Source organism: Toxotes jaculatrix, chromosome 8, assembly GCF_017976425.1.
Source record: "Toxotes jaculatrix isolate fToxJac2 chromosome 8, fToxJac2.pri, whole genome shotgun sequence".
Classification (NCBI taxonomy): Eukaryota; Metazoa; Chordata; class Actinopteri; family Toxotidae; genus Toxotes; species Toxotes jaculatrix.
Genome location: NC_054401.1, coordinates 7,833,529 through 7,848,445, shown reverse-complemented (window position 1 = coordinate 7,848,445; position 14,917 = coordinate 7,833,529). Strand labels below are relative to the sequence as shown.

The 14,917-nt window shown below is 41.3% G+C and overlaps 1 protein-coding gene and 2 long non-coding RNA genes across 3 annotated transcripts; 2 read left to right on the top strand and 1 right to left on the bottom strand.

Annotated features, from left to right (window-relative positions):
* The first annotated feature begins 881 nt into the window (after positions 1-881).
* LOC121186086 lies at positions 882-1,465 on the top strand. The gene is made up of 4 exons (XR_005894401.1): positions 882-948; positions 1,030-1,082; positions 1,155-1,256; positions 1,336-1,465. It is a non-coding gene; the product is annotated as an uncharacterized LOC121186086 (long non-coding RNA).
* A 4-nt stretch (positions 1,466-1,469) lies between these two features.
* On the bottom strand, positions 1,470-13,998 carry mtf1 (metal-regulatory transcription factor 1). The gene is made up of 10 exons (XM_041044707.1): positions 13,531-13,998; positions 10,693-10,931; positions 9,124-9,255; positions 8,672-8,745; positions 7,703-7,836; positions 7,067-7,144; positions 6,764-6,866; positions 6,018-6,685; positions 5,522-5,591; positions 1,470-5,254 (listed from the first exon to the last, which is right to left on the bottom strand). The coding sequence occupies exons 1-10, from the start codon at positions 13,996-13,998 to the stop codon at positions 4,773-4,775; spliced, it is 2,448 nt and encodes an 815-aa protein (XP_040900641.1). The 3' UTR covers positions 1,470-4,772.
* On the top strand, positions 7,757-13,757 carry LOC121186087. The gene is made up of 3 exons (XR_005894402.1): positions 7,757-7,872; positions 12,707-12,830; positions 13,644-13,757. It is a non-coding gene; the product is annotated as an uncharacterized LOC121186087 (long non-coding RNA).
* Positions 13,999-14,917: the final 919 nt, after the last annotated feature.

The following is a 14,917-nucleotide window of genomic DNA, read 5'->3' as shown; positions in this document are numbered from 1 at the left end:
GCATGCACAGAGGTGCATGCTGGGAGATGGGGCGGCTCCCACGCTCTCCTGAGCGGGCGTTTGGTGAGCTTTAGCCAACCATAACACTGATTTTGAAGATGTTCAAGAAGGAGATCTGGCCCCAGGATAGCACTGTGTCATCTGTATGTGATGCTGTTTTCTACATTAAAGGAACTTAAAGGTAAGTGTTGTGTGTTTTAGCCTTTATATACTGACAGGCTGGTCAGCTGAAAGGAGTTGATGTATGTTGGATGAACTGGATCATGATCACACCTGATATGAATTTTCAGTGCAGCCCTTTTAATTCAAAAACATTCACATTTCTGTCCTTAAAACATCATTGTAAAGAATATCTGAAAATCTGTATCATACAGTAGTTTTGCATGATCCATGAATGAAGACAAAAACTATAAATTTTCAAATGAAAACTTTTAATTTTCTTATTTTTTTTAAATGAACAATGAAACACATGCTTGTGCCTGTGAACAATTAATTAAACCTTTCCTCTGACACTCCTTAAAACCCTGAGCCCCTCTCTTCTTTGTAACCGTCCCTCCAAGTTCTTTTTCTTCAGCCGCTTTTGCTTTTTCTTGCCTCCTCTCATCTGTTCTTCACTGCTTGTCTGGAGACCCAAAGGTGAACTGTCCCCCGTGCCCCCCCTCCTCTTTCCCCTCCTCACACAGCTTCTGAGCACGGCACCTTCTCAGCAAGCAAGGGCGCCTGCAGCTGCAGGGGGCGCCAATTTGCCAATTCCCCGGGCGGCTGCCCGGTTCGCCCCGTGCCAAAAACCGCCGCTGGTTAGCTGCCTGCCCTCATCATCGCCCATTAACTGGAGAAAATTGGAATCACCTGTCAGCGCCTGGTTAAAAAAAGCAGAAGGCACACAGACAATATGGAAATACCGAGTGTTTTGGACAGACCTGTCTGCTGTTATGGCCTCCGACGCAGGTAACAAAACATGCACTTTTTTCAGCGTAGTTGATGCGTTATCAAAAATACTGTTACCAGTAAAGTGTCTTTGTGAAACAGTCGCAGACTGTACAGAAGATCGGACTGAGGATGGAGTTCCGGCGGTCAGACAGGTCAGTCTCAGCTTGAAGCTTGAATGTTTAGGTTTGTTTGTCCAAACTAACTGGGACAGTCCTCTGCAACAGCTGGAGGACGTTAATGACCGACTGCTGACCCTGTCTGAGAAGATAACCATGTGTGAGAGTGTCCTCAAAGACTTGAAAGATCTGAGGAGCAATGTTTTAGTGGTGAGTTAGTTTGTTGTGTTTTTTGGACCCTGGTGACTTACTGTACATTTTGAAAGTTATTTTTTCTTGTGTCCCACAGAGGAAATCTCTCCAGGACGTGTCCTTACCATCTCAGAAATAACTTGGAAGTGGAAGACATGCCCCCCACCCCCCATGCTCTTAAATGTATTTAATTATAATAAACTGTCATCTTGTAATTGAACAGGAAAACAATTCAGTGACAAGGATAAGGTTTTATTAGTATTATATTGCTCTCAATTCAGAAAGTTATTTATCATATTACTTTATAGGAAACAAGCAAAAGCAAACATTTTCACATTATACATTCTTTTTAAAAAATACAAATCCTTAACAATTCCTCACTCTTTGGGTGTCACGACATTCCTTTGGAAGCATCTAGTTTCCTCTCCATCTCTTAAATATTGCCCATTTGGAAAAATGTTGGAGACGGCAGAAATTCTGGATCTCAATTTCCAAAAAACTCTCTGGCTACACATCTGCAAACAATCTGCTTCCAAACAAATGTCACCATCTGTGATTTGCTGACGTTAACATTTTAGGTATTTGTCAGCCGTGTGGAGTTTGACTTTCACTGGTGAAAATGAGCCAACAAATTATCCACAACTCAAAATTTAAATATGTGAAAGGCTGAGATGATTACATAACTGAAGTGAGCCCAAATGAAACATGTACCCATAAAGTGTAAAAACACAAGGAAAAGCTGCTTACATTTGACCAAAAAATAATTCTTAAAACAGAATCGTACTCCTTCAAATAAATCCAGTTGGTTTTAAACCAGTTACCTCAGAGGCAAAATAGCACATAAAAGGGACAGCTGTGGTGCAACATTCATGGGAACAGTACTTGGACACATAACAAAATCCAGATTCACACCACTCCAAATGTGTAATATGAAATGCAATGTACTGGAGTTCAAGAGGCATGCTTAATATGTGTGCACTGGAAAGGCAACTTTGCCACTGGAGTTCTGCATATAAGGTTTCAGCAGAATACCGTGCCATGGAGGGAGGAATAAATAACATTTTTGTCTTGGAGTCAGTGTTTAAACTTGCGAATGCCACACTTAAAATTGCATAGTTGTGTTCATTGATAGTATGTGTGTATGAGAATGTGTACTGATGATGGTATGAGCTTGACTCCTGGCAGTAATTTCACCGAATGCCTTGACAGGGAAATGCAATCCAGTGGAGCAAACATCAGATTTAGACACTCCTGATATCGAATACTGCATATGAGGAATGGTTTTGAGCACAAAATGTGACTGGAGCTTTTAACAACATATCTAACTGCAAACTTGGCACCTGTGAATCATGGGAAAGCGCCACTCCTGCAAATTACAGCCAAAAAAAACAAACAAACAAAAAAAAAGGTATAAATGACACATCAGTTTTGATCCTATAACCTGGAACTAAAATGCAGAATCACATCACCTGCATCTGTTATGTAGCTGATTTTATATATATGCGTATATATGTTTTAAAAATGCTGCATATCCATTCTTCACTTTCCAAACACTACAGCTGGAAAACAATACAAATCAAGCTTTTCTGTGAAGTGATTTTGCCTCAGTGTGATCTCCTGCCGGAAGTGATTGCCTGAGACTCTGAAGATGAGTGTGTCGGCATGTCAGCGGCAAGTCTGTAGTAAGTCTGTAGCAAGTCTGTAGCAGAGAATGTCAAGGCAAGGAGGCTCATAGAACAGTTAATGTTGTAAGGCCAAGTAGCTCTACACTCTAGTATACAGGGCATAATGCCTTCGCTCTATCATCATTGCATTGTGTCCCATGTGAAAGAATACTGTTAAATTATACTCTGAGCAGGGGGCTATGAGTTACATATATTTTTTTTGTACTATAAGGACTGTACAGAAGCCCAGCTGCTTGTAGATCTACTCAACTAAACACAGCAAAAACCCAAACTATTCTGCATGAATGTGACTGGGGGAAGAATGCAAGGATAGATGATATACATCAGCTCCAAACTCTGAGAGTTAGTAATTCAAAAGTCTATACAAAAATACAAATTCTAGAATAATCTACAAGTTTCTCAAAGATGTTTACACTAAAATGTACTGTATATACACTGTCGCCAGGACACCATCTTTTAAATGCTACTTTACAGCAGTTGTATACAAAAAGTCTGTAGTGGTGCTGCACCTCAGCTAACGAGCTGTCAGATTACTCACTTTACAGGTTAGTGTGCAATAAACAGGGAAGAGTGCAGCAAAACTTAGGGCTACTGCAAGTATGGGGCACTGGGTAAGGAAAACAGATGTCTGAGTAACAAATTAAGGGAACCAGGATCAGTTATGACTTGATGCATCCCTGAGAGGGTCACAACCCTATAAAACATGGGATGTTGACAGTAGTTCTTTATACTTTTTCATTGTGGACAATTTTTGCAAACAAGCAGATCCTAGAGGATAATTTGCTTCACTGTGCAGTCTACTATAGGTGCCTCTTTTCTCAAACTTTCTTTGAGCAATACCCATGACGTTCTTAGAAAGGAAAGCAATTCAGTAACAAAAACAGCTCAACTTAAAAATACAACAAGTGATCGGAATAAATTAATAATAGATTTTTCTGCTCTCTTGAAGGTAACAGTATTACCTGTATAATGAAAGAATCAAGCATTTAAATAAATTAACATGTACAATTTTAAATTAGTTTAAGTTATAGGCAACTTATTGATGTGTTGACTTAATTTCACGTAAAGAGATAGGCAGATCAGATCACAGGTTCTACACTCAATTAGTAAATAACTGTCAAAAGAAGTAGAAAAGAATCATCACATTTTCTGGACTACACTACTCTTCCTAGAAAAAAAAAATACTGAGGAAATCACTTCATCTTGTATGACAGCCATATTGGGGGGGAGGCTCTGTGGCCAACCCCTTCAAATTCCTGCTGGGAGCAATGCTTGATAAATTTATAGCAAATTCCTCTAATATACAGTGCATTCTGGTCAGTTGCATACCAGCTTTAAGCATTTGTTAGGACCTGTAGTACAGTACAAGGATATACAGACAAGGTTTGCTTTCCTGCTCAGGTTTGTGACCTTCAAGCCAGGAAAAAGGAACTCTTAAGTTATCAGTGCTTGGACAACACTCACTTGTTTCTTTCAAATCAGAGTGGAGATCAAAGGTTATTATATACAGTTTGATTATGTTTTTAACAAAGGATTTGCTGCCCTTTCCCTGCATTAATTAGCATTAACGTTGCTAAATCTCAATAAGCAAACTAATCCTGTTTCTAAAAACTCAACTACTGCAATGAGTCTCAACAGAGAAAGTATTCATAGTTTGTGTATATATGTTGCACAATGCCATACAGAACAGAGTGCACTGCAGGTACAGGGGGTTCAAAGCACACACTATATAGGGAGAAAGACGAGGCGCCGCCGAGCAGAGTGACTCGAGATGTGGGTGGAATCGATGCCTGTGGATGAGTGGGTGCAACAGACGAACACATGGTGCCAGACTCAGAAGGCAGCTCTTCTAAGGATTGCCATCAGTGGCCATGTTGAAGTCATCCGCGACCAGCAGCAGAGCCTCAATGTTGGCAGCCGTCTCGGGGCTCTGCAGGGAGAGGAAGTCCGAGACATCCATATTGGCTAACCCGTCAGATGAAGGAGGGTTAGTAGCGGCAGTGCTGCTCACTATCGAGGAGAAAGTCTGAGCTGAGGTGGAGGAAGAAGAGGGGGCCTCCATGCTCACCTCACCCACCTTGGAGGAAGACTCAGGGGGGCAACATGAGGAAGATGAGGTGGCTGGATGGTGGGGTGGCTCTGGGGGCTGTGACAGTGTGGGAGGAGGGGGCTCTGACGTTTGCTGCTGTGCTGGGGCTGAAATGATGGAGGAGGCACTCTTTGAACTCTTGTCTTTAGCAGAGTCCCTGCAGGCGCACTGGCACTGGCAGGATTCCTCCTGTTTGATGATGATGACTGGCAGGCTGAGGCCGATCTGTTGGACTGAGTTGCCTGAAACAGACAAAAAAAAAAAAAAATTCACAGTTTGCCCCGTTTCTCTGTTTTACATCACTATAAATTAAATATTTATTGGGTTTTGGACTGCTGGTCCAGTATTGAAAGACAATTCTCAGGGTGTGGGGAATTCTGATTCACACTGAAAATCAATCATTACCCAGCCTTTATTGAATGGCAAAACAAATGTATGATTTCATTATAGCTTTTTGGCCAATGTCCGTAACACAAAGAAATATAATAATTCACAACACATCAACTTACCAGCATTTCCTCCAACTGGTATGGCTGTAGTGAAGAAAACCTTTTCCACTTTTGGAGCTCCTTGATGTGACTGTGAAAAAACATTGAAGACAGCAGGATTAAAAAAAGTTGGGCAAATGCTACAGTATTATGATGCTGCTTCACCAGAATTTCCTTCTGTGTCAAAGGGATGTGGTTGGTGTGTGTGTGTTGTGTTAAAAGTAATGCTGCTAAAACGTAAAACCTACCGCTTTGCTATACTTACTCTAAATGCGGAGTCTATTCTGACCACATCTCTAAAAGCTGTATCCTTCCCCCCCGTTCTACTTAACGTGTTCATTTGTTTAATTTTTGTTTGCTAATCCTCTCACATAAATTTAGGATTAGAAGACAAAATGCAAGAAATCCCTAATTTGCACCACAATGCAGGTAAGATGTATTTTTAAACTGGATTCAGGACTAGCAGAAATCAAGTCATAATTTCTTTGTTCAAACGGTGCGTGGGAGCATTACTCACGGCTTGCTCTGGGTTCTGCTGGCTGCTGGCAGCGCTGCTGAGGATCCACTGGAGGTTCTGGTCAGACATGACCAAGCTGGGCTGCAGCAGGTTCTGGGTTGGTGCTATGGTGATGGTGGTGGGGGTGGGAGCCAAACCAGGTGCAGAGTTGGGGGCAGGGTTGGTGGCCAAAGGCACAGGTTGAGCCACAGCTGCCAGAGCATCTGTTGTTGTGGCTGCAACGACAGACACAGCGGCAGTGCCTGGTGCTGTGGTGGTCAGTGCTGGAGACACTGGAGGAGGAGCAGAGATGGGTGGTGGTAGAGGAGTGGTCTGGGTGGCACCGTCCGGCTGCAGGAACGGAGGTGGCAGTGCCACGTAGTGCTGGGAGGGGGCGTGGTTTGGTGCCTGGACAGAAGCCTGAGCAGGCGCATTGGAGATCTGCTGAGGCCCAGTTAGTTGCATGAAAGAGGGAGGCTGTGTGGAGCTGACAGTAGCAGTGACAGAGGCAGAGGTGGAGGCCTGAGAGGAAGAACTCTGACTGAGCTGGGAAGAAGCCTCCATAACTGAAGTTGTGTGAGAACAGGAAGATGAGGAGGTAGGATTGATAGAGAAAGAGATGAGAGATGAGGCATCAGTCACTCCCGGTTGGGTAGAGGTCTCTAGGCTGAAGGATTCAGCAAGGCTCTCTGAGGAAGGAAATAAAAACTCATCAGAACAAGAACCTTCGATACAACTTAAGATGACAGGTTTTGAAGTGTTTTTACCGTTGTGATGGGCATCATCTTGACTGACACTGTTTTCAGGACTCTGGAACATGAGCTCAAAGATTTTCACTGGGGTTACATTGTTGAGGTCCAAATTTTGAGCCTGTAATCACATTGAAATTAATATAAGATTTAATGAATACATTAAACAATCTTACTAAGTATTACAACAGTCAGAAACTCAATTCTTATTTCAGAGGATGCAAAATGACAACTGAACTTTTAATTGACATCTTCACTGACTATCTTGACATTTTTAATCCAATGTCTGTTTGACAAAGCTGAAGCAAAGGCCAGACTTACATTATGAATGTTCTCTCGTAGCTCTGAGTCTGTAGAGATGAGGCTCAAGTCACTGAGGCACAGTGAGTGATTTGCATCCTGTAATTAAGAGATGAATATGTCCTAATTAAACTTGCACTCTTCTATGGGATCAAGTGCTGAGTCATGCAAACAAGACTGATGAGCGAAATTAGAAAAGAATGCAACACCTACTGTACATTAATGTAAGAAACTAGATTTTACTTAAAATTAGCAGTTTAGCACAAGAGCTAAGCCAGTAACCCAGTAACCCTAACCCTAAATATTAACATATTGACAATTAATAACTATACTTTTGAAGAGGATGTCCAAAACCTGTTTCTATAGGAGTTGTTTAATCTAAAGCTATTTCTTTTTCATAATAACTCATTAAAAGATTTACAGCGATTAATGCAGGGTGGTGTAAACCCCTCTAACTTGGGCATTTACAGACATTTGTTACTGTTTAATGGAGGAGTGCAGCTTTTGTTTTTGATTAACATGCTTTCCATGTTATATGAAGTTTTAAATAAAGTTTATAATATGAGGATAATAGTGTCATGTTGCTCTCAGTCTTTGCCAACACCAAATAAATAGATAAAGTGTCCTAAAGAGAGAAGTTGCTTTGCCGTGACTCACTTCAGAGAGTGGGTGGGTGAGGGTGACGCTGAAGGACTGTCCTTTGTCGTGGCCCCGGATGTGACTCTTCAGACTGTACTGGCTGCTAAAAGTCTTCTCACAGCCGTCACTTGGACAGTTGAATGGCTTCTCCCCTACAGAGATGGAACAATACAGAAAGAATGTGAAAGGTAAGAGCTAATCTTTATTGTCAGGCAGAAAAAAGTCAGCCAAGATGAAAGGTACTACTTTATTTTTAACTGTGGAGGAAACTGGTAAAAAAATCTAAACAAAACCACTACCTCCATGTCAGTCAGACAATGCCCATTAACTGTGCTTTGACATACTGTATTTTGTTGATTCATAGCATGGACACAACAGGAAACAGAGGTAAACAGCTTGAGAATAAGATCTTATGTTTCACTTTTGTTTTCATTCAACATTTGGATAGACAGCATTAAAAACAAAGGTCGAGGCTCCTTTGTTTGAACAGAACTAAGTTTAGGAGATTGGTTTGGGTTGGTCTGATACTCTGCTACATTCTTTTATCTATAGCTCAGGAGAATCGCCCATCCAAAAGAACTACATCTAACCACATATTAGAAATAACCTGAAGAGGAATGAGTAGCTAGCTATCTGTTCAGAAGCTGGCACATTGGGAAGACCACTTCAGCTCCCTGTATAAGCATATAAGCACTTGAGCAAAGAATTTAGCCTGAGCTGTCAAACTGGGAACTTCCATTTGGGATTGCTATTATATGTTGTTAAGTTAATTGTCCAATCAAATAAATAAAATACTAAACAACATAAAAATGTTTTTAGCTGCTGGAAAAATCTAGTTGGTTAGGCTACTCAAATTAATTCTGTGTGGGAGTGACTGGTAACAATGTCAATGCAAATCAAGCATAGCTGAAAAAAAAAAACAAAAGGTCCTTGTTCAAGCTACCCTAGATAAATCAAGGTTACATAAAACAAACCACTAATATGTACCTGTGTGAGTCCGTACATGTGTTTTTAGGTGATGACTTGCAGCAAAAGCTTTGCCACAGCCATCGTGGTCACACCTGAAGACAAAGACAGAAAACAAATCATGTCAAAAACGCCTGACAAAGTCAGTGATTTTTCAAGACATCGCTGACTCATCATAAGCACATAGCTAGTTACACCAGTGTACAGCTGATGGAAACTAACGTGCTGAATAGTGCGTCTCAACACTATTCTGGCCTTCTGTCCAACCAAAATGCATCTTCCATGACACCGCAGCAAAACACACCGAGTAGAGGTATTTTAAAAACAAACAACTGTACTTGTGTGGACAAACAAACATTAAAACAGATTAGAGGAGCTGCCAGGGAGCATATATTTTCATATAATTAATATCACTGCTCCTTCATCTTGTACTGGGAGGGGGTTACTCCTGTTAAGATAATGGAAATGCTCACCGGAACGGCTTCTCCCCAGTGTGTGTACGAATGTGCTTCCTCAGGTCGCTGAGTGTGGTAAAATACTTTGTGCATCCCTCCGATTCACAGTTGAATGTCTTGCCTGTGTGAAGTCTCTGGTGTGCTTTTAATCTGCGGAGAAAATCAAGTTTGTTTCATTAAACCACAATAGGAGACATGCAGAGAGAAACAAACTAAGCACAGTGCCTTTTAACAGCAAGCGGTGATTGCTGCTGCACTTAATTTAAGAATGTCTACAATGCATTGTAGACATTCAGATGGCAACAGAATCAGATAGGGAAAATGACTGCGCAAAGTACAGATACTCTTTCAGTGGTCGTCGTATAAGAGAATCTGGGTGGTATGAAAGAGGAGAGAGAAGATAATGCTATTAAAAAGACAATTCACCCATGTGTGGCACTGGTTTGCTGCCCTGAGTAACAGCCTCTGACAAGGAGCTGATGCCAGTGGCACGGCTCCACCAAGGCCCAGACATGTTGTCATAGCAACTGAACCAATATGGACCAGGGGGCTCTGACGTGAACTGTTTGAGATCACAGCAAACTCTAACGGGTGAAAATGCAATGAACAAAGAGGCACTGGTCAAACAGAATGCTTATTATTTTTTCTTATCCTTAATCGTAAATGTTTTTTAATGATAACAGCTCACAGGAAGCCAACAGAGTCACTCTGGTCATTTCTGAAAACTTCTATATTCCATTAAGGTGTCAAGACACCCACTGTGCCATGTCTTGGGTTCTCTCTCCTGAGATCAGCCCCAAAAACTGTAACTGGGCCTAGTGTAAGTCAAAATGATCATATCAAATGACCATATTAAAAAAGGGGTGAGCCCATAAGTTTGAGTTAAGCCAAAGGGCCAGAAAATTGCAATAAAGATCAAAACTACAGGATTTGGACAATCCTTTGTTACTGGTACAATGTGCCCAAGCTCTGTGTGTGGATTAAAGGGGTATTTTTATTTAGGGGTAATTGGTGAGTAGCTACCAGTTATGGAGCAAAACCTTACAGACACAGCATCCTGAAATGACAATGTTCTGCTTACAGTCTCAATGTTTTTCTTGGTATTGTTACCTTTACAGGCTGTTTCTATTATTTTACTTTGTGTATTTTGCACCTCTGACCAAATCTCTTACCCTCTTTTGATAATAAAATTACATTTGAGATTTGCAAGCTACAAAGAATATATTTGAACATACTAACTGTGGTCACAAGAAAATTACCTACCAACACACAGAACAACTCTATATAAAACAGTTATATATATAAAAAAATGACACCTAGACATTGTGGTATAGTGACAACACTTGTTGGGCCACCCACTTCATGGCTTTATATTTGGCTTTATGAATTTATATAATGACACAATCACATAGTTGTCTGTCGCCTTCCTTCTAGGTGACCTCAAGCAGGTTCCCATTCTGTAGGATGAATAACTAGACGCTGCAGCTGATAATGATCTAAACTTACTTTATAACACCCGCAGAAACATGAGAACAGTACCATGAGGAGAAATAAAACACAACGCAACAAAACTGCATGTAGGCTCACCTGTATAGCGTGTTAAAGGCTTTCTCACAGCCTTGCACATCACACTCAAACGGCTTCTCCTTGGTGTGAACACGGACATGGATCTTTAGACTGTAAGAAGTCAGGAAGGCCTTTCCACAGCCCTGCTGATTACACACAAATGTGTACTCGCCCCGGTGAGTCTTCTGGTGTGTCCGCAGGTTTCCCGCTGTACTGTACGTCCTTGTGCAGCCCTCAAACATGCACTGGTAACGTTTCACCTGAAAGGAAAGGAAAGGAAGGGAAGGTCAACACCTAAACGTTGTAAATTGAATCCCGCTGTATTGTATGAAAACACACTGAAGCTAAGGAAAAAGAACATCACTCATAAACATCAACTAAATAGTCTTGTATTTTGAAAAGCTAGGGAGAAAGTCATTTTTTAAATTCAGCTCAGCAATAACCAGTCTTGCCATACGTCGAAATGACAGTCTGAGTCAGAATGACCTTTCAGAGGGGACTTCAACTCCATGACTCAGCCACCCGTCAGCACATGAAGCGGGTGAGCACAAAGGACAGTGATGATGCCTAACCCCCCATGCAATATATCCCATCCAGTTCCGTTTCACAGCACTGATCTCCATTGCAGCGCTGCAGTCTCCTGCTCTCTTCTCTCACACCAAAGCCCTGAGGCAATGTGAATAAAAGCAGCCCATTCTATGCTTCAAAAAATGCTACCCTGCGCTGAACACAAAGCAAGAAGGAGAAAGCTTGTGGTTGGCCACCTCGACACAAGAATCTCCTTTCTCAGCTAATAATATTCCTTCAACTTACTGCCCCGATCCTCTCAGAAATGTAAAATAATAAAATTAATAATTTTATCATAACAATAAGTGTAACTGTAACATTTCCCATAAACATCTCGACACGTTTACCTGTGACCGCAATAGATCAGGTAGTTCTCCACTTTGCTGAATAGCCAGGAATTTTCTAGAAATGTCTTTTTTTATCAAACCTTCAAGATACTTGTCTTGCAATAGTTTTGGCCAAACTAATTCCATTTTTTGATAACAGGCCTTATGCCAAATTCAAACAGCAAAATAGCCCTACCCCAAAAAACTAAAGTTGTAAACACCTTATAAACTTACCTAACTGTAAATAACAGAATTGTACATGCTTATGCATCTACATGTTTCATCATTCAGAAACAGTAACTGGACTTTCACAGCATAAAACATTCCTCATGGTGCACAGAGTGGTGCCCTTGACAGCGGGGACAATAACTGATGATTCAGAAAAAAAGCCCACAATGTTCATGCTTCCCCGCAGTCTCAGTGCTCCGTTTCACAATACATGCTCAGACACATCAAGTAACATTTACTTTAAAAACAGCTTTCTCAGCTGTTGCACAAGCAGTGAATGTGACATAAAGCTGGTTAAACTTCCTTTCAGTCTTAGCGACAAACACTAATCTGAGTGATGGGTAGTCTAAAGCCACTCACTTTGATTTTAAGGATGTGGGAGAAATCATTTGTTAAGCAAACATCCATGCAAAGCCACTGTGGGAAGCCTGCTAAAGCTTGTAGATCAGTACTGCATTCATCTCCCACACCTTCGTGACTCTTCTCCGCCACCAGTTCGATCACTGTGAGAGAGCACTGTATGCTTTTGTCTCCCACATGCATAGTGGGAAATACCATAACATTACAAATTCAATATATCATTAGATGCTTTCCTGACACCTGTTTAATAGAAGGATGGAATTTTCCATTTGTTGTTAACAGGAAATGGCCACTCTTGGGTGCTCTATTCTCTTCTCTGTGTTTCCCAAGTCAGGGTTGCTAAATTGTTTTTTCTTTGTTGTACACACTGGATTGAATGCACTCAGCATCATAATTTTTGCATCACAGTTCACTCCTATTCACATCAGAAGCTGCCACAATTTCCTTTATGTATATGTTCCACTGAAAGGCAGTTAAGTGTTATGTGCAAAATCAAAATGATATTTGACAAAGTACCAAGATGGAGTTTTTTGTGTGTGTGTACTTCTGTTTAGGGACAGCGAAGCGCCACAAGTGACTAGTTTGGTTTTCTGTCCCTGTGGAAATTCGGTCTGTGCCTGTGGCAATCATAACAAATTACATCATAATATGACAACAATGACAAAGACAAAAACACAGGTAAGTTGAACATTACACAGACCAGTGATACTCCATTTTGTTGTTGTTGCACTTGGAAACATGAACTATTTGTGCAGTTTGTGATTACTTAGAGATAAATGAAGTACCACAGACTCTCCACAAATTCACAATAAAAGAGAACTAGGCAAAGACAAGGTTTAACACTAAGTGCAAACACTGGAAGACAGGTGACACAACCTTTGAGATGGAAACGTCTACGTAATGTAACATAAGCACATTAATGTATCTGCAACTGCTCTTTGCATTTCCCCAAGGAAAGGCATATTAAAAGGTTTCAGTTTCAGTCTGACCCTCAGACGTATTAGAAAATCTTTAAACCAACTACTGTTCAGCTGAGCAATGCTGGAATAGCTGGAACGACCAAAACAAGAAATTACTTCAGCAATTACCAAACAAAACCGAGCATAACGTCAGCAGTAATAGTTGACCACATTCTACTGAAATGCTGCCCATCTGTGAGCGGTAACTGGTGAGTGAAAACGAACCAATACAATATGCTACTGAATTAAAAAAAAAACGATATACAAAAGGAAGCTATTTATTGAAATCGGTGTGCACCTGTGTTCACACTGAGCATTCAAAGGATAAAGTATCTCTTCGCTGGCACATACACGTTTCATCAGTATGTAGCAGCTGTATATATTTTACATTTTGAGGAGATGGACTTAGCTAGGCTTACCTCTCTCTGCTTGGTCTCTGGGCACTCAGAGTGCAGGGTGAGAGTGGCCCCCTCTATGTTGCGTGGCATGGGGGTGGAGCCTGGATTTATTGTGAACTGGATCTGGTCTGCAGAAATGGTGTGATGCACATAGCCCTGTGACATGGCATCAGGGTCAGCCATAAAAGCCAGAGAGCCCTCCTCCTCGTCTCCATCACCTTCGCCCTCTGTTAAGAAGGTTACTCCATCTTCATCCCCTCCACAGTGACCTTCTTCTTCGCCCTCCTCATCCAGCCGAATAGGGTCCCGCTCAATGAGCACTGTGGTGCGGTCGTACACCCGACCAGAAGACGATGAAGGCTCAGCAATCAGGTCATCATCTTTGTCAAAGTGGATCTTGTCCTCCTCTTCTTCGTCGTCCCGCTCCGGGTGACCGACCTCCACCTCAAAGTACATGGGCGCCTCCGTATGAGGGCCATTCCCACTCATGGTCCCTGGTGCCTCTCCTTCCTTGGCAAGGAGGACTGCACACTCACACTGTTAACGTTACAGCCTGAAAATAAATGAGCAAAATTACTTTTGTGCCATTCCTTTTGCTCAGCAATAGAGTTGGTGTATTCAAGTAAAGAGAAGCTTATCTGTGTAGCACTTTTCAAAAATAAGACAATTCAAAATGCTTTATATAAGGCAAAAAGAACAGATAAAGGAGAAACAAACTGTTACTAAAAGACACAGACCATTTAAGACCTGAGTGTTGGAACAGACTTCATGCCTTCTGGGAAGTTGTTTCAGATCTGTAATGTATAAAAACTGGATGCTGCTTCTCCATGTTTAGTTTCACTATGAGGGCAGCAGGCAAGCCTGTCCAAAATGATCTGAGAGGTCTGGATGGTTCTTAACATATCAGCATGTCAGAGAAGTGACCATTCATTCGAAAGAAAGAGCCATATTGCCCAGTTAAAAGAGCTCATGAGATATTAAAGAAAAATGTAATGTCCTCCCCTCTGCTCAAAAATGTATTTTGGTCATTCTCACTTCTTTTGGATGTTTGACCTTCAGTGTGATGAATGATGTATGTTCAGAATTTGCAGATAGTGGAAAGTCCCTCTGTACTCACGTAAAAGCTGATTTTAACCATGATTTGTATCACCAAAACAAGTCTGAAAGAAAAACCTTGTCGAAAAGGAAACTCACACAAGTCTATTATAGAGCTTGAAGTAGAATAGAACTTGAAGCCTCTTCAAGTCACATTCACACCATAATGTCAGATAACTTTTCGACACGGCTGGCTAACGTTTGCTGTACAGCGCTATTCCTAAACTGTTTGGCCTGCTAAGCACGCAGTAACTGCCAGTTTTTAACCAATTTCACTAACAATGCAGCTGTAGTCTTAGCTGGATGTTTAACG

Bases quoted from the DNA above. Each gene is read 5' to 3' on its own strand.
- mtf1 (XM_041044707.1), bottom strand. From the start codon at position 13,998: ATGAGTGGGAATGGCCCTCATACGGAGGCGCCCATGTACTTTGAGGTG. The intron at 9,256-10,692 runs GTGAGCCTACAT...TTTTCTCCGCAG, and splicing joins GCCTTTAACACGCTATACAG to ATTAAAAGCACACCAGAGAC. The intron at 8,746-9,123 runs GTGAGCATTTCC...CTTTGTCTTCAG, and splicing joins ACTGGGGAGAAGCCGTTCCG to GTGTGACCACGATGGCTGTG.